Raw genomic sequence first — 23612 nt, 5'->3', positions numbered from 1 at the left:
CAAAAGAATAAGACAAAACAGATAAGGCTGTAAAAGCAGAAGAAATAATGGCTGAAAACTTCCTGAATTTGACTGGAAACATAACCTACAAGATTAAAGGACTGAGCAAACCTCAAATAAGACAAATCCAAAGAAATCAGGTCAGCCCATCATATTCAAACTTCAGATAACCAAATGAACAGAAAAAAAGTCTTAAAGGGAGCCAGAGAAAAACAACTCCTTACCTAGAAGGGAAAAATAATTTAAACAACACTGGATTTATCATCAGAAGCCATTTATCATTTATCATCAGAAGGAAGCAGAACAACTTTTTTTCAAGTGCTAAAAGAACATCAATCAAGAATTCAGTTCAGTCGCTCAGTTAAGAATTATATACCCAGTAAACACATCCTTTGGGAATAAAGGAAAAATCAAGACATTCTGAAATGAAGGAAAGCTAAGAGAATTGTCACCAGCAGACCTGCTGTGAAAGAATGGCTAAAGTGAAAGTTTAAGTGAAAGTTTAGTCACTCAGTCATGTCCGACTCTTTGCGACTTCATGGACTGTATGTAGCCTACCAGGCTCCTCTGTCCATGGGATTTCCCAGGCAAGAGTACTGGAGTGGGTTGCCATTTCCTTCTTTCTAAACAAAAAGGCAACAATAAAAGAAGGAACTTCTGAAAATCAGAGAAAACACAATAAGAAAAAAAAAGTAGATAAATATATTTCTTTTGCTCCTGAGTTTTCTCAGTTATATTTGACAGTTAAAACAGAAATTATAATCCTGTCTGATATGGTTCTAAACATGTGGAAGAAATACTTAAGATGGTTATACTATAAATGGGTAGAGAACGAGGGATACAAAGGAAAGTAAGATTTCTATTTTTATTTATTTTTATTTATGGGGGCTCCAAAATCACTGCAGATGGTGACTGCAGCCATGAAATTAAAGGATGCTTGCTCCTTGGAAGAAATGTTATGACCAACCTAGGCAGCATATTAGAAAGCAGAGACATTACTTTGCAACAAAAGTCTGTCTAGTCAAAGCTACGGTTTTTCCAGTAGTCATGTATGGATGTGAGAGTTGGACTACAAAAAAAGCTGAGCACTGAAGAATTGATGCTTTTGAACTGTGGTGTTGGAGAAGACTCTTGAGAGTCACTTGGACTGCAAGGAGATCAAACCACTCAATCCTAAAGGAAATCAGTCCTGAATATTCACTGGAAGGACTGATGCTGAAGCTGAAGCTCCAATACTCTGGCCACCTGATATAAAGAACTGACTCACTGGAAAAGATGCTGGGAAGGACTAAAGGCAGGAGAAGGGGATGACAGAGGATGAGATGGTTGGATGACATCTCCGACTCAATCAACATGAGTTTGAGTAAACTCCAGGAGTTGGTGATGAACAGGTAGGCCTGGCGTGCTGCAGTCCATGGGGTTGCAAACAGTCAGACACGACTGAGTGACTGAACTGAACTGAAGGTTTCTATACTTCACTCAAAATGGTCAAAGGATACTAACAGATCATGATAAGCTGTCTATGTATACCTAAAAATTAAACATAGAGAATACTAAAACATATTACAGATATAATGGAAGTCTACAAAATGCCCAAATAACTCACAGGAAGATAGAGAAAAGAAAGAGCAGAAACAAACAAAAAGAAACAAAGAAAAAAGACAGAAAACAAAAAAATAATGCCAAACTTAATCCCTAATTTATCAATAATTACATTAAATATAAACAGTCTAATTAAAGACAAAGTGGCTTTAAAAAACAACTTATGTTGTGTAAAAGAAATTCACTTCAGTACTTCCCTGGCGGTCCAGTGGTTAAGAACTCACCTGCCAAAGTAGGCAACATGGGTTGGATGCATGCTCCAGAAAGATTCCACATGCTGTGAGGCAAATAAGCCCACACATAACAACTACAGAGTCCACACTCTAGAGTCCTCAAGTCACAGCTACTGAGCCCACATGCTGCAACTACTGAATCTTGCTCTAGAGTCTGTGCTCTGCAGACTCTAGAAAACCCACCACAATGAAAAGCCCATGCACCACAGAGAGTAGCCTCTGCATATCACAACTAGAGAAAAGCCCACGGTCAGCAATGAAGACCTGCTGCTGCTGCTGCTAAGTCGCTTCAGTCGTGTCTGACTCTGTGCGACCCCATAGAGGGCAGCCCACCAGGCTCCCCCGTCCCTGGGATTCTCCAGGCAAGAACACTGGAGTGGGTTGCCATTTCCTTCTCCAATGCATGAAAGTGAAAAGTGAAAGTGAAGTCGCTCAGTCATGTCCGACTCTTCGTGACCCCCTGGACTGCAGCCTACCAGGCTCCTCCGTCCATGGGATTTTCCAGGCAAGAGTACTGGAGTGGGTTGCCATTGCCTTCTCCATCATTACTCCCAGACATAACCAATTAGATCATATCTTCTTATTTTTAATAAGCAGTCAGCACTTCTCAAATAATGCAGAACATTGATTTCCAGGTATTTATCTCTGTATGATATTTATCCAAATAGATTTACATTGGAATTGAACACTTTAGAAATGTATTAATAGCAAAAATATATTAAACACTCATAACTGGACCACATATGGCTTTCCTTGTCTTCTATATATACTTACTCATTCATTAATTCACTTATAGTAATACCATCCAGACCTATGAATATTAATAGCCTGAGAACAAAAGCCTGAGCATTAACTTCTGTTGTACAGGCATTAACTAGGTCTCTGACCTCAGAGTTACAGGGTTTAACCAAATCATTTATTCACACACACCTCAGATATACATTGGTTCAAACTTTGCACCTTTCCATTCATGTGTACCTTTGTTTACTGATCCCCTAATTAAGTCACTAATAATAATAAAGTCAATGTGTAAAATTCAAAAACCCTAAAAACAATATCCTAGAATATTACTAAGGTCTATCTATAGGCTTATTTTTCATAAAACTAAGATGCTAAGTCTTTTTTGCAACAGATCACAACATTATACACAAAGATTATCAGCTTACTTGCTTCATGTCAATCCCATATTTATACTTTTCTACTATGCCTGTCCTTCCTTCACTTAGCCTGTCCTTCCTTCACTTAATTTTTCCATGTTTTAAAGATGGTACATATGGTAGCCAGCCTCCAAGATGGCACCCAAGGATTCCTGGCTCCTAGTACTTGTAGCCTTGCAGTCTCCTCCCATATTAAATCACACCTGGCCTCTGTACCCAATAAAATATTTGACAGGCTGACAGTGTTATGACCTCTGAATCTTAATTATACGTACATTGAGCTTTCTGCCTCCCTTTCTCTTGTATTGATTGCTCTTGGGGAACTCAGCTGTCCTGCTGTAAGGACACTCACAGCATAACAGTAAGGACTCACCGTCCTGAGGAGAGGGCCATGAATAAAGAAACCGTGGTCTCCCTGCCAACGACCAGCATGAACTTTCTAGTCCTCTGAGTGACTCATGGAGGCAGATCCTCTAGCCCAAGTGTTCACATATCTGCAATCCTACCTGACATCTTGACTGCAACCTCACAAAAGACCCTAAACCAAAACTGCCCACTAATCCTCTCTAGATTCCTGCCCCATAGAAAATGCAATGCATAACAAATATTTACTGTTGTTTTCAGTTGCTCAGTTGTAGGGTAATTTGTTACACAATAAAAAAACTGATACAATACAATGATCAACCACCAAGTGTCATATCTCACAATGAGGACATTGATACTGATGACCTAGTGCAGCCAAAAATAAATTAACCAAAATTTAAAAAATAAAGAACCTCACTTCACATTTAGCAATATAGGCAGCCTAGAAATAAAAGGAAGGGAAAGATATGTCAAGAAAATATTAATCAAAGGAAAGCAGGTATGCCTCTATAAATATCACATAAAGTAATCTTCGAAGCAAAGAAAGTTACCAGAGATACAGAGATATTAGATGGTGATAAAAGGGTCATCTAATAAGACAGAGCCATTCTAAATGTGTGTACACCAAACAACAGATCTGCAAATATATATGAAGCAAAAACTGAAAGCCCTGAAAGGAGTAAAAGACAAATCCGTAACTGAGTGTATATGACATCAACAATTCTTTTCAACAAATGACAGAAAATATAAGAAAACAAGGATGTACTAAACACCACAAGCAACCAGTAGAATCTAACAGACATTTATAGAACACATCACCTAACAGAATACCCATACTTTTTAAGTGTCAATGATACTTGGACCAGTTGTTGTTTACTTGCTAAGCAGTGTCCAACTCTTTGCAAACCCCATGAACTGCAGCAAGCCAGGCTTCCCTGTCCTTCACTATCTCCTAGAGTTTGCTCAAACTCAAGTCCATTGATTCAGTGATGCCATCCAACCATCTCATCCTCTGGGGCCTTCTTTTCCTCCTGTCCTCAGTTTTTCCCAGCATCAGGGTCTTTTCCAATGAGTCGGCTCTTTGCATCAGGTGGCCAGAGTATCTGCGCCTCAGCTTCAGCATCAGTCCTTCCAGCAAATATTCAGGGTTGATTTCCTTTAGGATTGACTGGTTTGATCTCCTTGCTGCCCAAGGGACTCTCAAGAGTCTCTTACAGCACAGTTCAAAAGCATCAATTCTTTGACATTCAGCCTTCTTTATGGTCCAATTCTCCCATTTGTACATGACTACTGGAAAAACCATAGCTTTGACTATAAGGACCTTTTTCGGCAAAGTGATGTCTCTGCTTTTTAATATGCTGTCTAGGTTTGTCATAGCTTTTCTTCCAAGAAGCAAGCATTTTTTAATTTCATGGCTGCAGTCACCATCTGCAGTGATTTTGGAGCCCAAAAAAATAGTCTGTCACTGTTTCCATTTTATCCCCATCTATTTGCCATGAAGTGATGGGACTGAATGTCATTATCTTAATTTTTTTAATGTTGAATTTTAAGCCAGCTTTTCACTCTCCTCTTTCACCTTCATCAAGGGGCTCTTAAATTCCTCTTTACTTTTCGCCATTAGAGTGGTATCATCTGCATATTGAGGTTATTGATATTTCTCCCGGTTTTAAGTTTAAAAGAATTAAAATCACACAAAATGTGTTCAGTGATTAAAATGAAAAACCAAGTAACAAAATTATATCAAGAAAACCTCCAAACACTTGGAAACTAAACAATACTTCTAAATAATCCATGAATCAGAAAGATATATCAAGAGAAATCAAAACATGAGCTTAATTAAAGCTAAAATAAAACATATCAAAATTGTGGTGCACACCTAAAGCAATGATGAGATGGATTTTTATATCAATAACTGCATACATCAGAAAAGAGGAAAAGCCTCAAATCAGTCATCAAAATTCCCACATTTAAGATTCTTAAAAAGTGGGCAGCACAAAAAAAACTCAAAGCAAGCAGAAGAGAAGGAAAGACATAATAAAGATGAGAGAAGAAACCAATGACAATGAACACAGAAAAATAATAGAGAAAATAAATGAAACAAAGAGCCAGTTCTGCAAACAGGTCAATAAAATTAACAGACCTCTAGCAAGACTGATGGGTACCCTGGTGGCTCAAGACAGGAAAGAATCCGCCTACAGCGCAGGAAACCTGAGTTCAACCCCTGGGTCGGGAGGATCCCCTGGAGGAGGGCATGGCAACCCACTCCAGTATTCCTGCCTGGAAAATGCCATGGACAGAGAAGCCTGGCGGGTTACAGACCATGGGGTTGCAAAGACACAACTGAGCAACTAAGCACATACGCAGCAAGACTGATAAACAAAATTTAAAAAAAGACACAAACTACCAGTACCAGGAATGAAGCAGAGGATATTACTAAAAACCATTCAGACATCAAAATATAATTTGATCAAAATATAATGTAGAGTTTGTAGTATTCCCTAACTACAAACTCTACACACACAAATTTGACAACTTACAATGAAATGGATCAATTCCTCAAAAATTACAAACTACCACAACTCATACATTGGCAATTATTTGAATATTGTTTAATAAGGAAACTAAATTATTAATTTAATTTTTTAGGCTTTTTATTGAGGTACAGTTGATTTATAATGTGTTAGTTTCTGGTTACAGCAAAAAGATCCATATATATATGTATATAAATAATATTTTTCAGATTCTTTTCAATTATAATTTATTACAAGACACTAAATATAGTTTCCTGTGCTATACAGTATTGAAATAGTAATTTAAAAAATCTCCAGACCCACATGACTTCACTAGAGAATTCCACCAAATGTTTAAGAAAAATGAGCATCAATTCTAAACAAGTTCTTTCAGAAAATAGGATAGGAATAAAAAATTCCCAATTCATTGTATAAAACTAGTTTACTATTGCCCTGATATCAAAGCCACACAAAGACAGTCTAAAAAAGAAAACTATAGACTAACACTCCTCATAAATATAGACATAAAGATCCTTCACAAATTATCAACAAACAGAATTCAGCAATATATCAAAAGAATTACACACCATAACCAAGTGATGCTTATTCCAGGGGTGCAAAACTGACATATCTAACAAAATTTGATACTTATTCATAATAACAACTTTGATAAAACAGGAATAGAAAAGGATTTTCTCAATAAAAAGACACCACAAAAAATCTAACACTAACATTGTACTTAAAGATGAAAAATCTAATGCTTCCCTCCTAAGGAGAAAAGAACAAGGCACAGATATCTGTTCTTATTCAATATAGCTCCAGAAGTTCTAGCCAGTACAACAAAGCAGAAAGGGGGAAAGGGAAAAGCCCTATGAATTGGAGGCAAAAAGCATAAATAAAACTGTCGCCACCTGCATATGAAATGACTGTCTAAATAAAAATCCCCCCAAAAAAATTTTTTTTAACTCTTGGAACTAATAAGTGAGTTCAACTAGGCCACAGAACACAAAATAAACTGAATGAAAAATGAAAATCACTTACATTTCTATATCCTAGCAATAAACATATATAAGCAATAAAATTTGGCAATAAACACCAAGGTTAAAAACTCAATACATTTGTAATTTTTAAAATTGTAAATGTGAGTGAGTGAAAGTCATCAGTCGTGTCCAACTCTTTGCAACCCCATGGACTGTAGCCTGCCAGGCTCCTCTGCCAGGCAAGAATACTGGAGTGGTTAGTCATCTCTTCTCCAGGAGATCTTCCCAATCCAGGGATCGAACCCAGGTCTCTCAACTGCAGGTAGGTTGTAAATACTTATGTATGATTCAAACAAAATATATACAGGACTTATATGCTAAAAATTATACAATGTTGATGAAATAAATCAAAGATTTAAATAAATGGAGGGACCTACCATGTTCACGGAACGAAGAGTCAACATTTTTTAACTCTCCCAAAGGTGACTTCGGAGAAGGCAGTGGCAACCCACTCCAGTACTCTTGCCTGGAAAATCCCATGGGCGGAGGAGCCTGGTAGGCTGCAGTCCATGGGGTCGCTGAGAGTCGGACACGACTGAGCGACTTCACTTTCACTTTTCACTTTCATGCACTGGAGAAGGCAATGGCAACCCACTCCAGTGTTCTTGCCTGGAGAATCCCAGGGACGGGGGAGCCTGGTGGGCTGCCATCTCTGGGGTCACACAGAGTCGGACACGCAGCGACTTAGCAGCAGCAGCAAAGGTGACTTACAGGTTTATCACAATTCTTATCAAAATCCTAGCAAGAGTTATGTATTGGGTGGCCAAAAAGTTCATTCAGTTTTTCTTTTTTTTGTAACACTGTATGGAAAAACCCGAACCAACGTCTTAGCCAACCCAACAGATACAAAAAATGTTATTCTACAATTCATATGGAAAGGTAAAGGAACTAGAATAGCTAAAACAATTCTGAAAAAAAAACAAAAAGCAAAGTAGGAAGAACCAGACTACCAGGTTTAAAGACACGTTCTGTCACTATAGTATCAACACTGTGTGGTATCAGCAGAGGAACAGACACAGAGATCAGTGGAACTGAACAGAGAAACAGACTACACAACATGCTTTTTGACAAAGGTGCAAAAGCAGTTCAATAAAGGAAAGGCTGCCTTTTCCACGAGTACCACTGCAGCAATCTGGACATCCATAGGCAAACAAAAACAAAAAGAATCCACAAAACCTTGATCTAAAATGGACACCTTATACAAAAACTCAAAATGGATCACAGACTTAAATGTAAAACTAAAACCTGTAACACCTTTAAGAAAAAATATAGGAAAAAATCTTTAGGATCTCAGGTTAAGCAGAGAGTTCTAAAAAGCACCAAAAGCATCATCTATAAAAGGAAAATTTCATAAACCTGACTTCATCAAAATTCTTAAAGTTTGATCCACAAAGGACTCTGTAAGAGGATGAAAAGACAAGCTACAGAACTACGAGAAAATGTGAACTACTGCTCTGACAAAAGACCAGTGCACAGAATATACTAAAAATTCTCAAAACTCAACAGCCAAAAAAAAAAAAACCAATTAAAGAAGAAGTCTCTTCAGCAAATAGTATTGGAACAACTGGATATAAACATGCAAAAGCAAACAAATCTAGATGTAGACTTTTTACTCTTCACACACATTAACCCAAAATGAATCACAGGCCTAAATGTAAAATGCAGAACTATAAAACTCCTAAAAGATAACAAAGGAAAAAACCTAGGTGACCTTGGGTATGGTGATGCCTTTTTAAATATAACACCAAAGACACGATCCATGAAAGAAATAACTAATAACCTTGATTTATTTAAAATTAAAAACTTCTGCTCTGTGAAAGAAAATATAAAGAGAATTAGAAAACAAGTCACAGACTGGAAGAAAACATTTGAAAAACACACACATGGAACGGCCCAAATCTGGAACACTGACACCAGCAAAGCTGGACAGGGTGTGGAGCAACAGCAACGCTCAAACATTTCCAGTGGAAATGAAAATAATACAGTCCCTCTGGAAGACAGACTCTTACCATACAATCCAGCAATCACACTTCTTGGTATTTATTTACACAAAGGAGTTGAAAACTTCCATTCACACGAAAACCTGCACACAGATGTTTATGGCAGCTTTCTTCGTAACTGCCAAAAATTAGAGGCAGCCGAGATGTCCTTAAGTAGATGAATGAAGAAACCGTAGTGTACAAGACCCCAGACAGCAAAAACAATCTTGAGAAAGAAGAACAAAACTGGCGGTACCATGCTTCTCGGCTTCAAACTAGACTTCATTCTTGGTGATGATTCTTTGAGATTTGATGTCAAAAGCAAAAGTAAGAAGGTGGGAACACATCAAACTAAAAAGCTTATGCAGAAGAAAAGGAACCATTAACAAAATGAAAAAGTAACCTCCCCAATAGGAGAAAATACCTACAAATCATATAACTCATTATGAGTTAATATCCAAAATATATAATGAACTCACTAAATTCAATACCCAAAATAATCTGGTTTAAAAATGGGCAAACAATCTGAATAGATCTTTTTCCAAAGAAAACATACAGATGGTCAACACATGAAAAGGAGCTCAACATCACTAATCATCAGGGAAATGCAAATCAGAACAAAAATGAGGTATCACCTCACACCTGCTAGAACAGCTGTTATTAAAAAACACCCAAGAAATAACAAGAAATAAGCGTTGGTGAGGCTATGGAGAAAAGGGAACCACTGGGTGCTGTTGGTGGGGATGCAAACTGGTGCAGCTACTATGGAAGACAGTATGAAGGTCTCTCAAAAAATTAAACACAGAACTACATATGATCCAGCAATTCCACCTCTGGGTGTGCATTTGAAGAAAATGAAAGTGTTGATTTGGAAAGATATACGCACCCGCCTGTTCACTGCAGCATTATTTACAATTGCCAAGACACTGAAATAATCTAAGTATCCACCACCACATGAATTGATAAAGAAAATGTGCTATATGTGCAGAATATCATTCAGTCATAGAAAAGAATGAAAGCTTACCATTTGTGACAACATGGATGGACCTTGAGGGCATTACGGTAAGTGATATAAGTCAAACAGAAGAAGACAAATACCATATATTCTCACTTACACATGGATTAAAAAAAATAATTATAAAAACCTGAAAACTCACAGGTAGAGGAAACAGACTGGTGGTTGCCAGAAGCATGGCGGTGAGAGAATGGGGCAAAATGAGTGAAGATGGTCAAAATGGCCAAATTTCAGTTATAAAATAAACTATCATTAGGGATGCATGGGAGAAGGCAGTGGCACCCCACTCCAGTTCTCTTGCCTGGAAAATCCCATGGATGGAGAAGCCTGGTGGGCTGCAGTCTATGGGGTCGCTAAGAGTCAGACACGACTGAGCGACTTCACTTTCACTTTTCACTTTCTTGCATTGGAGAAGGAAATGACAACCCATGGGAGAAGGCAGTGGCACCCCACTCCAGTGTTCTTGCCTGGAGAATCCCAGGGATGGGGGAGCCTGGTGGGCTGCCGTCTCTGGGGTCACACAGTCGGACACGACTGAAGCAACTTAGCAGCAGCAGGGATGCATGAGTGCTAAGTTGTTTCAGTCATATCCAACTCTGCAACCCTACAGACCATAGCCCACCAGGCTCCTGTGTTCACAGAATTCTCCAGACAAGAATACTGGCGTGGGTTGCCATGCCCTCATCCAGGGGATCTTCCCAACCCAGAGATCAAACCCATGTCTTCTATGTCTCCTGCATTGGCAGGTGGGTTCTTTACCATTAGCACCACCTGATAATTGGGAATAGTTGTTTCAGTTATTGTAACTATAATAATAGTTAATAATACTCTACTGTATATTTTCAAGTTGCTACCAGAGTACATCTTATATTAAAAGTTCTCAGCATAGGAAAAAAATCTGTAACTATGTATGGTGATGGATGTTAACTTGACTTACTGTGATGATCATTTCACTGTATACACAAATATTGAATCACTATGCTGTACCCCTGAAACAAATGTCAGTTATACCTCAATTTACTTTTGTAAAAAAATAATTAAAAAAAAAACAAACTGTGGTACATCCAGGTGATGGAATATTATTCAGCACTAAAAAGAAATGAGCTACCAAGCCATGAAAAGACATGAAGAAATGCACATTAATAAGCGAAAGAAGCCAGTCTGAAAAGACTATATACTGTATGATTCCAACTATATGACATTCTGGAGAAAATAAAACAATGGAGACAATGAGAAAAATCAGTGGTTTCCAAGGGGAGGGTATTTTTAGAGCAGTGAAAACACTCTGAATGATATTATACATGATGCATGTATGTCATTATTGTCCATATTCATAGAATGTGCAACACCTGGAGTGAAGCCTAAGGTAAACTGTGCACTTTAGATAACTATGATGTGTCAGTATAGGTTCATCCTGGGTTAAAAAAAATGTACAATTCTGATAAATAATAATAGACAAGGCTATGCACATGTGGGGGCAAAATACACGGGAAAGCTCCATACCTGCCTCTTGATTTTGCTGTAAACCTAAAACTGCTTTTAAAAAAGTCTTAAAAATTAAAGACACTTCACCAAAGAGGATATACAAATGGTGAATAAGCACATCAATGTTAACCATCAGGTAAATGCAAATTAAAATCAAAAAGAGTGATCAGTACACATCTACCAGATCACTAAAATAAAAATAGCAGCACCACCAAACACTGACAGGAAATGTGGTAAAGAAACTGGATCACTCATACATTGCTGGCAGGAATGTAAAATGGTACGGTAACCATGGAAAACAGTTTAGCAGTTACTTAAAAAACTAAATGTGCAACCTCCACATAACCAAGCATTTGTGCTTCTGGGCATTTATTCCAGAAAAATGAAGGCTTTTGTTCACACAGTAAACCATACACAAAGGTTTACAGCAGGCTTATTTATAATAACTAAAAACCAGAAATAACCCAGGTGTCCTTCAGTGGGTGAACAGGTAAACAAACTGTGGTACATGTACAGCATGGAACACTACTTAGCCATAAAAAGGAACGAGCTATCGATATACCCAACAAACAGAATGAATCACCAGAGTTATTATGCTGAGTGAAAAAAGCCAGTCCCCAAAGGTTACATAACATATGATCTATTTATATGACATCCCGGAAGTGACAAAATTAAATAGAGAACAGATTAGTAATTGGCAGGGATTAATTAGGGCTGGTGCAGAAGTGAAAGTGAATATGGCTACAAAGAGGCAACATGAGGTATGCTTGCAATGCTGAAACTGTTCCTGAACCTATATGTATCAATGACAATTTCCTGGTTGTGATATCATACTACAGTTCTGTGAAATACTATCACTGGGAAACTGGATACAGAATATGTGGGATCTCTGTATTATTTCCCACAACTGTATGTGAACCTACAAATTATCTCAAAATTAAAAGTTTAATTTAAAAAAGATGAAAAAAGTATACCTGAAATTGATTCAAGTCAGAAATAAGTGAACCCAACTGATAACATGACCACACAGAAAAAAATTAACTCAAGAAACTTTTGAACAGAGTGTTCTGACTACATACATCCTTCCCAAGATATATTCTATCTTGAACTTTAAGTCATCAATTTGTCATTGGTAGTGAAACCAATATAATAATTCCTAAACTATCTTATGGGTAGCTGAAAATAGAAGAAATGGATAAATATTCTGATATACTGGAAACCATCGCCACAGTCTATGCCATTAAAATATCCGTGTGATATATGAATCTTGATTGGCTCTTGAATTGAAAAGTCAGCTATAAAATTAATTTTTTGACAATTAAGGAAACTGTGTATTAGATGGTGTTGCTGAATTCATGTTACTATCTTAGGTGTGATTAGTATTGTGGTTTCATAGCAAAATGAGAGGTATGCTGAAATATTTAGGTGAAATGTCACGTCAGCAACTTACTTTTAAATGAAAAAAAGCACATGTATGTGTATATGTGTGTGTGTGCAGACAGAAAGAAAAAAACAAATGAGTCTAACAGACACAAAACACCACAATTATTACACAAAATGCCAAATTACTACAAAACTCTTTTAGTGTTTTCATTTCACTAAAGGTCTGTTTAAATGAGATACAGAGGAAGAAATAACATTCTATATCACACCAAGAATCTAGTTTTAAATGGGCAAATAAGCACTAGGGAGGTTAAAAAATTTGTCCTGAATGGACTTTTTCAGGGCATTGTGCAGATACAGCTGGAGAGATTTATTGTAGCTGCTGACCACTTCAGACATTGCATGTTTTTGGTAGTGTGCTTACAGAATACTGCTAAATATCAGAATATTGAAGAACAAACCAACAATAAGAAGAAAAGAAACACAAAACAAAAATTCTGTGAATTTTAGTAAAGTAACTTGCAAAAACAATTAATTCTACTTTGTCCATCATTCTAGCAGCCAGGACTCCTCCTAAAAAGCATAGTTTTATACACTTTGCAACCAGTCCAAAAACCTTCATGTTGCATATAATTAGCACTTTGCCATTTTTCTACACAAAATCAATATTCCAAATGATACCCAAGTATTGTTACAGGATAGCAATCATTAAAGTTAGTATGTGCAGCTTCACTTTAACAGCTTTATAATATTCTGATCCTTTGAAACATATTAACCCATGTTTGATACAATACTTCTATATCATGTTTGATATAATCTGTTTGCTATAATAATAATACTTATTAACTGGTGTATCTAATTAATCAGAACTATCCATTGCTTAACAAGGGTGGAAAATAGGATAGAGCAGGGGAGTGGAAGAGCACAAAATAAAATTCCAAGGTAAAAAGTAGACAATTATCACAAAGTAGCTATTATGAAATAGACCTTCCCACAATGAGGACAACTGAAAAACTTGATTTCTAAAGGTTATACTATTCAAAATGTATGTTTTTACCATCTGTGTTGAAGTGTGTAACTGAACAAATGAGTATGGTTACAAAGTGAATCCCAGATTAACCAGGACATTTGTTCAAGGAGAATCAGTTGGAGTTTGGGTTTTTGAGGTATCACCACTATGATAATATAACTATGTTATTATCCCCGTATTAAAAATGATGAAACTGAAAGAAGGAAGTTAAGTAACTTCCCCCAAACCATGTAACTCGCCAGTGGGCAGAGCCAGGATTCAGACACAAAGCCCAACTGCAGAGCCTGTCCCTGGGACGACTATACTAATATTTCTATCGCTTGTTTTGAGGAGGGGCTGATGCTGAACACCTGCACTAAGTACTCTGCTTATGTCACTTAATCTTCACAATAACCCTGTGAAGTAGGATTTTTATTCCTATTTTTCAGAAGAGAACACTGAAGCTGAGAAAGGTTGAGTAACCTATCCGAAGCTATCCTGCCAATGAATGGAAGAACCAGGACTGAATTCAAGTGTGTCTGACTCCAAAGCCCTCACTCTTTCTACGACCATACTCTGTCCTCACATTTTATATATAAAGCACTTTATTTTTCAAGAAAGCATATCTTCTTCTAGATAACTGTTAGTTTAAGTTAAACATATGTCCCTGTGTTTATCTGGAATTAATAACACTTAACTTCTCTGAAGACATTCTTTCTTGTGAATTAATGAGGTTCCACAACATGAGAGGATAAACTTAAACAGGGTGTTATAATGCAGGGAATAGTCATAAAAAGGTCCTCAAAAGCTGTTTGGTTCAAACCTTTTAAAGTTCATCAGTCTTGGAAACCAGTAATAATTAACGGTACACATGCAAAGCTCACCAAAAGAGGCTTGCACTAGTCAGGGATCATCTGAAGATACGACATGACTGAAACTTCATATTATACAAATACATCATTAAATATCTTTTATTTAACTTTTCCTTTTGTATTGGAGTATAGCCAATTAACAATGTTGTGATGGTTTCAGGTGAACAGCAAAGGACTCAGCCATATGTATACACATGTATCCATTCTCCCCCAAACCCCCTTCCCATTCAGGCTGCCACATAACATTCAGCAGAGTTCCCTGTGCTATACAGTAGGTCCCTGTTGGTTATCCATTTAAAATATAGCAGCATGCACATGTGGATCCCAAACTCCATTAAATGCTTTTTAAAAGCCTAGTTGTACAGTTTGCAACCACTCCATAAAGTTCATATTGCATATAATTGCCCTTCTCTTAAAATGAGAAACCATTCTTATTTTTACTTATTTTTTTAAATCCTCCTTGTTCCAAAGAGAATCTGAAATAGCTGAAATCCTCCTTATTGTACCTTGAGCAGAACCAAGAAACCCAGAGCTTGGGTACCAGCTGGTCTGTGAGATTCTAATACACTGACCACATGTGGCCAGAGCTACTTCGTGGGACCTCCAGCAAGTGTCCACCTAAAAAATGAGGATAATGACAATAGCTACTTCCCAAGGCCGTCGTGAAGTGCAAATGAGCTAACACACGCATAAAGTTACAATTGTGCCTGCATATAAACAACAAGTGTGCTGCCATCTATTATCGAAACACCACTTAGATGGAAAAACACCTATGAGCTTTCTCTATCTCTGGATAAAAGAGAAAACTCAGAAACTGACTTCACCTCTGCACTGGCTAACACCTGAATCCTCTTCCTTTAATTACCAGACATAGAAAGAGGCCTCATTAGAAGAAAAAACCTTCAGCTGACTCCTCCATCTAATCAAACTACCACTCCCTTTTTTGCCAGTTTTCACTGTCAGACATCTCAAATATATTTTCTGTAGCTTCTGTTACTGATATGCCTGAGCTGCCCTTTGGGAAAACCAGCTGGCATTACCCCGGGGGAAATCAGAACTTGATTTGGGAGGTTGAGTAGAAGCAGGAAAATAGAACAAACAGAGTAATGCAAAAACCATAATGCTAATACACTAGCTAGTGGACAGACCTATACTTGCCCCAAGGTCCTGACAGTTAAATCCTCTAATCAGCTTTCTTTCCCTATAGGACATATAAAAATAGGAGGCCAAATTATAACCAAACACTTGCTGAGATAGTCCAGTCACAGGACCAGACATTTAAGCCTCTAGGCTGTGCCACCTTCTCTGAAGAGTCCTGGGAAAAAACATTTCCAAATTCTGCCTCTCCTACTCCCATTTTTCTGTAATTCGATGCTGCCCATCCACCTTCTGCTTTAACAGTCTTTCTTTAGATATGTTAATATCATCTATTAGACTACATCAAGTCCCACTCTTCCTGCTTTCAACCTGAAATAGACATCTTTTAAGATGTCTTCTGCAGAAAACTGAGCTCACCTATTGTGTGATTTTATTAAGCCAATAAAAGCTGAGTTCTGCTGGTGGTACAGACATCACATCACACACATGACCCCATCTCTACCTATCAATCCCCACCTCACCCCCAACACCCTCTCATCACTTTCTCTTTGATAGTTCTTAACTTGGATTTCACCCCTCACCATATTCAGGGATCTCTTTACACTTTCCATTCTTCTGTACTTCACTATGGCAATTGATACAATTTGCCACCTATTTCTTAAAAACTTTCCCCATCACTGGTTTTAACAAAGCCAAAAAACTGTTGATTTTGCTCATTAACTTTAAATTGCTCTAGAGTGCCTGCAGTGGTTAAGACTCCAGGCCCAAGAATCAGACAGACAAGACTTCAAATCCAGGTTCTACTCCTTACTAGCTACATGCCCACGGGCAAGTTACTTGACTTCTTTAAGCATTTCTCCTCCACTATAGAATGGACATAATAACATCATTGGTTATTGAATGCTTAGCATAATCAGCTTACTCTGGCACAAACTAATCACTCAGTAAATATTAACTACTATCTTTGTGTCCTAATTCTCTTATCCTGGTATTTTATTCCCTTTCTACCTTGAAGAATTCATGATCGCAAATAGCTATGCTATAATTAAGTATACTCCTTAAGTTATTCTTGCAAAACTAAACCTTTCAGCCTCTTCTTCAGTAATAAAAAAAAAAATCACTATTTCTAGTTTCACCAATATCTAAGAAATAACCTGCTGAAAACAAATTTCATCTTCATATTCTTTCTTAAAGCACTCCTTTCCCTTGGCCTCTGTAATACCATGCTTTCCAGACTTTTTCTTCTTTGGCCATCTCTTCCTAGACTCAATTGCCAGCTAATCCTCCTGTAACCAGCCTCTAAATGTTAAGCGTTCTAAAGGGAAAGCCTAAAGGGTTTCTTCATTTCTCATACTATAACTTCTCCGTTGGCAATCTCATGCTTCATCATGGCTACAACTGCAATCTATAAAGAAGTTATAGACTTCCATATTATCTCCAGTGCAGGCTTCTCCAAGCTCTATATCCTCTATATTCAAATGCCTACTGACATCACCGTGCAATGACAAGGCAACATAAACTCAACAGATACAAAATTGGATTCATGGTCTTTGTGGATTCATGATTCCATGATCATCCAAACCTAGTTCTTCTCCAGTATTTGGATGTTAGTGAATGAACAGCATCACCATCCATCCAAGCTGCATAAGGCAAAATTCTAGAATCCATCCTTTATTCTTCCTCCCCCTCCAAATCTAATCTGTTCTAATTTCCATTAAATAGACATTGTTGCATGAATTTCAACCTATTTTTTTACACTAATATGAAAATATTCTCCCATGCGGATTTCATTCCCCCACTACTCATTTCACCATTATAATGCCAAGGTCTCTAGCAACTGGAACCTCCCCACTGTCCAGTTCATCCCTCCCTAACACCTCAACAATCAAATTTCTTATTTCTTCTAACATTCTATCTACTCCAGTCACAAAAAAGCTACTTTACAATATCTACATATGATTTATTGTTTACCATCCCTCTTCCCTAGCCAAGCCACGTCTTTTCCTCTCTCAAAACTCTTCTTGGAATCCTTCATTTGTTAAATCAACTCAATACCACTCCTTAAAAAAAAAATAAAGGTTCAGATTCAGGGCCAGAATTCAATCAGCCCAATAATCTATCTCTGACAGAGACATCAATAGAACATATCCAGTTTTCATCACAGACATAGTCCTCAAAATCGATTACCCAAATATACTATTTCCTTTACATCAAGCACTGCATCTGTCAACATATACACAGTTTGTGTCTTTCCTGAACAGGTATGTACTTGCAGCCTTTTCTACTTCATAAGGTTATAAATTTCACAAATTTAACATCAACCATATAAAACTGAATTTCCTTTATTTGTTCTGAATTTCCTCTCTCAAGCATCTCAAGGTAGTCTTCCTGGTTTAATCTTTACCAATTTGGTGAACAAGTTGATCATTTTTCATTCATATCATTCGTGCTTTTAAAGGAATGCAAAAATAAATATAGGATGAATCACACCCTTACACTCTGCTTATGGGACATGATCCAGCTATATTCGTATCTGTATTCCTAGTTTCCATAATAATGTCTCATAAAGAGAAGGTACTCAATGTATGTTCACCAAAATTAAAAGAATTTCATTTAGGACTGATGTTGTGTTCATGAATACCAAAAGAAGTAGAACTTCTCAAATATGTTAATTCTCCTTCTTTTAAAGAAAAATAATATTGAGGCTTAAAAAGGGTAGAAAGAATTGATGCCTCACACAGGTGAGGAGACTGAACAGGGCAGCTGGCTGCTCTAAATGAACTGAAGCTATTCTTGGATGTGATCACCAAACCACCAGCAGCAGAGGAAGCATGGAATCCCAGAAGGCTGCCAAAGACTGAAAAGAGCAAATAAATGCAGGCTTGATTTAAAAAAGAAAAAGAACTGCGAATGGTCCAGTATACTCAATGTCAGTCCTTTCTAAATTCAGATTATTTAAAAAGTAGCTACTAATCACTTAAAAAAGAAAATGTGAAGCATCTGTGGAATCAACCTGCATTACACTCAACTAATTTCCTTTATTTTTTTTTACAGAAGTATGTTTACAGATAGACATCATATATCAAAAAGACATAAAAGTAGTATGTTGGGAGAATTTCAACAAAATATCTGATCAGTATCTCACTAAACCAATATAGATAAGATAAACAAAAGGTGGATAAAGGTATGATAAGGTGTGTGTGTGTGTGCTCAGTCGCTCAGCCATGTCCAACTCTTTGCAACCCCACAGGGACGGTAGCCCACCAGACTCCACTGTCCGTGGAATTTTCCAGGCAAGAATACTGGAGTGAGTTGCCATTTCCTACACCAAATGATCCGACCCCCCACAGATTGAACTCACATTTCTTGGTCTCCTGCACTGGCAGGCAGATTATAGCTCAACCGCCTGGGAAGCCCAATTAGGTAGTGAGGTAACTGTTAAAACGATTGTAACAACAGAGTGCTCATTAATGAATTGTCATGAACCTGAAAGACAGTTCAGGACTTTCATCTGTGGTCTTCTCCTGTTTAACAATTTGATCAATAAGGAAAGAGGAAAATATATGGAAGGGATCTATCTAAGTGATCTGTGAGTACCCATATCCAAATATATAACTATGAGATAGGCAAGCGCTCTAACTTATGCCACAAATGTAAAACACACAGACAAACAAAAAAGAGGCTTAATGGCTTAGTTCACAGCAAGCTTAGTTCAATCTGACAACGACAATATGATGTGGAAGAAAAGCTCGTGTGGTGCTGGCTGCAGTAGCAGTGAATCAAACAGGCGGCATCAGTCCTGCTTAAGTTTGGACAGATCATACCACAGCAGGGATATGGCGTAGCCTAGGGCTCCCGATCTTCACAGAATCACAACCATATCGGCATATGTTCAGAACAGAAAAACCAGGATGCTTAGGGGCCTGAACACCATTCAAGGAAAGGCAGAGAAGAATGGTGGTGGTTTAGTCCCTCAGTCATGTCCGACTCTTGCTGCCCCATGGACTGCAACCCACCAAGCTCCTCTGTCCATGGGATTTCTCAGGCAAGAATACGAGAGTGGGCAGCCATTTCCTTCTCCAGGGGATTTTCCTGACCCAGGGATCAGACCCTGGGATCGAATCCGCGTCTCCTGCACTGTCAGGAGGATTCTTTACCACTGAGCCACCGGGGAAGCCCATAGAAAGGAATGGAGATTTATAAATAGGACAAGACAATGCTTGAGAGGAAAACAATGGCTACCTTCATTCAGTCATTCAACAAATGTGAATTACAAACCTATTTCAGGCCAGATGCTGTGACTAGAGATAGGGTAAAACAGTCTACATCATGTGTATATCTGAAGAGTTGAAACAGACAGGATCTAAAAAAGGTTAAGATTGTTATATATGATTTCATAAGGTAGAAATAGGAGGTGTAGGAAGAAATTCCAATGTAACTGATTTTAGCTCCATATAAGGAAGAGCATTTTTAAGAGTCAAAGCTGTCTAATGAAGGAAGAGGCTGCCTGAGAAGACTGCAAGGTTACCATCAGTAACGCTGTACTCAAAGGGGAGACTGCCGAAATAAGACAGGCACTGAACTGGACCATCTTTAATGTTCCTCACAATTCACACTATGACTCTTTCTATACTTCCACAGGAAATGGACTCACCGGAGTCACCCTACTTGTGTACTCTAGCACCACAGGTTTCTCACAGTTGTTACTTTCAACTCTTCACCCTGTTCCCCACGGAAGCAATGCCATACAATTAGGAATGGAGCTGAGAGCAACAGTAATAATGAGATATAGGACAAAACAGACCCAACAGTACACAGAATGCAAAAAATCAATACTATTCAACATGTCTTGCATTTGTAAAGGAAATGTAAGAATTCTCTATCTCTGAAGTCATAAATTTAACAGATTTTATTATGTTCAATTAACAGAAACAAGTATCTGTTATGTACTGCATCTCTTGCTGGGAGCCATTTTTTCTAACCAACGAAGAAAAAATAATTTTAAGATCACTTTGAGAATCTGCATCCTAAATAAACACTCCAAACCCTCTATTATAAGGGTATGTGGAAACTAAGTTTAGAATACATTTCTAAAAAGAAATAATTCGTCAGATATAGCAGGCCAAATACCATAAACTAATAAAATAGTGAAATTCTGATTAAATGGGCACTTAAATATTTTAAAAATCACAGGCAGGATAGACATAAGAGAAAAGGTCTAGACCATTTAGTTCTACAAATTGCTTTAAGATCACTGAAGCTTACTTTCATTTTATTTTTGCAATTTTAAAACAGTCTCTACAATACACTGGCTTTATATGCTGGAACTGGGTATTCAAGGAGTTCACCCTTCCAAACTCTTAATATTAACTTCTTGGAAGCAGTCCCTCACTCTTCAGCGCTTTCTCAATCTGGATACAAGAAATGGGCTACGATTCCAAATCCAAGGGTTCTCTTTCTTCTAAATAGCAGCCAGTTAAGACAAAAGTGAAAAAATTAAGAGGTGCACCTTTTAACCACCAGCCCTGAAAAAAGACTTCCCCTCCAGTTGTCGTCAACTCTGACGGCTGTCTACCCTTTCTCCACACGCGCCTGGTCTTTTCGGTTGAAAAAGAAAACAGGGGCGGGGGGGCGGAATACACCCCAGTTTCCCTGGGACGGGGAGACCCCTTTTGTAGAAGTGGCTAAAAAGGAGGTTCCCCACAGATTTCATCTCGTTGCCAAGGCAGCGCCGGCCCGACTGGTCCGGCGCGAGGGCAGTTCCCGCCGCCCGGACCCCACGGTGGCCCCGGCCTGCGGCAGGGCAGCCCCGGCCCAGCCAGGCGCCCCCCAAGGCCGCACAGTCCCTACTACGACCCCGGACGGCCCCGCGGGAGCCCTCGGGACCGCGGAGAAAGGCGAGGAGACGTGGCTCGACTTACAGTGACACCATCCGAGGTGACAGCACCAGTGCAGCTTGAAGCACTTGCCGTGGCTGTGCGTGGCACAGATGGAGAGCCCGTCGCATGGCTGGAAGTCGGGTCTGCGGGCGGCGCAACTCCGCGCCAGGGCCTGAGCCTCGTCCACTTTCTCGCTCTTCCAACCGCGCTCGGGCGCCGGCGCCGCGGCCGCACTCATTTCCTCTCCCTCAGCGGAGCCGAGATCCGGAGCTCGGTAGGAGCGGCGTTTGGGCCGGCAGGAAGCCGAGGCGGGCGCGGCGCGAGCCGGGAGTCAGGTCAGCCCTTGGAGGTGGCGGTAGCAGAGCTGGCGGCGGCGGGAGCGCAGCGGTCCCTAGGCTCGCAGAGGAGCCGCCCCGGGCGCTGCGACCGGGGGCTGGGCCTGCCGCCGCCTTCCCTCCCTCCGCCGTGGCGCGCGCCGCGCCCCCACGTGCACACGCACGCGCACACACGCGCGTTGGCCCCGGCAGACGCCACGAGTGCCCCCGCCAGCCCCGCCTTCTCACACACAGCTGCTCACACACGCTCGGCGGCCCTGTAGCCGCCGCACACTCACTCAACCTCCGTAGGCTGGCCCCCACGGACGGAGGGCCGTTAGAAACACAGCCGCCTCGGAGGCTCGGTTTTCACACGCACGCCAGCTTCCACGCACGGTTCCCACACACACACTCCCTCCGAAACACATGTTTACACTCCGCGGAGGGCTGTGCACGTTGAGGACCCGCCCGCCCGGACTCCCAGGGCCCTATAGTCCCTGCGCAGGTGGGAGCGGAGTTTTCACACACGCACAGCCTTGCCCCACGCGCGGCCCACTTTGCCCTCGTACACGCACACACACACACACCCAGAGTGTCGGGGCGTATCGGCCCCTGGAGGCACGCACACGTGCACACAGGACACACGTGCGCTCCCCCGGGGCTGTCTCCCGCTCCCAGCGCGGCCCCTGGGGCACACATCCTGGGCCAAGGCCACCAGCTTGCAGGGCATGGCCTGTGTTAACACCACCACCCGCCCCCTCTCAGCCGGAGGCTGCAGCCCCACCTTGCTAAGCGGGGAAGGTTATCAAGCTGGGTGCCATGGGGTTGTGTATGTAACAGAGATGTATTTGTGATGCATGGGACTGGTATGTGGAATGTGTTTCGTGTGTATATTTGTTATGTGGATTAGATGTGGTGTGTATGTGTAATTGGATGTGTTAAGTGTGTGCATGGTATGTGTGTGGTATGTATGATGCCTGTGACTGTAATGTGGACTGTGAAATGTGTGTACATGCACATATGTGGCATGGATGCATATGACCACTGTGGAGAGTGAGTGGGGTGTTTTTGTATGGTAGGGTATATGTTCTGTATGTGGTATTCAGTAGATGAGTTTCTGTGTAACCATGTGTATGTGGGTTGTGGTGGGCACAGTTGTCATGCAGGGTGTGTGTCTGTGGTATGTATATGGCAGTGTGGTGCCTGTGATTGCTATATTGAGTGTACATGTGTGGTATATATGGATGGATTTGGTTGGGTGTGGTACATGTAGTTGTGGGCATACAAGAAGACTCGTGTTTGCTGTGGACTCTGTGTGTGCCTTTGTGTATTAATGCCCACCCCGGCCAGCAGGTGTGACTGGCCCTGATGGTGGCTGCAGCTGTCCCCCGCACCCCCTAATCAGCTTGCCTTCTTCCCTCTTGGGGACTAGTTGCTCCAAATGGATTTTCCATGCCAGGCTCTGCTGCTGAGAACTCACCCCTGGCAGGATTCAGTGAGGAGAAAACAAACCATTTGCTCCCAGGGAGAACAACTGGGAATTAGCGTTTCCCTGCAACAAGGCCAGAGCCCAGCCTTGAACACAGAAAAGGAGGGGACCTCCTCTCGCTGTTTGCCAAATGTTTTTCAGAGCACAGGAAAATGCCTGTAATTGCCAAGGTTCAGGGAACAAC

The 23612-nt window shown here is 39.9% G+C and overlaps 1 protein-coding gene across 1 annotated transcript in view; it reads right to left on the bottom strand.

The window, feature by feature from the left end:
• C1H3orf70 (chromosome 1 C3orf70 homolog) overlaps positions 1-22130 on the bottom strand; it is a 127894-nt gene extending 105764 nt beyond the window's left edge. Inside the window, exon 1 of the mRNA XM_006071073.4 lies at positions 21668-22130. Coding sequence (XP_006071135.1) covers positions 21668-21863 — 196 coding nt within the window. The 5' untranslated portion in view covers positions 21864-22130. The remainder of the gene's footprint in view (positions 1-21667) is intronic.
• Between the last annotated feature and the right edge of the window lie 1482 nt (positions 22131-23612).

This window comes from Bubalus bubalis, chromosome 1 (assembly GCF_019923935.1).
Source record: "Bubalus bubalis isolate 160015118507 breed Murrah chromosome 1, NDDB_SH_1, whole genome shotgun sequence".
In the NCBI taxonomy this organism is placed as follows: Eukaryota; Metazoa; Chordata; class Mammalia; order Artiodactyla; family Bovidae; genus Bubalus; species Bubalus bubalis.
This window is presented reverse-complemented; position numbering and strand designations above follow the sequence as displayed.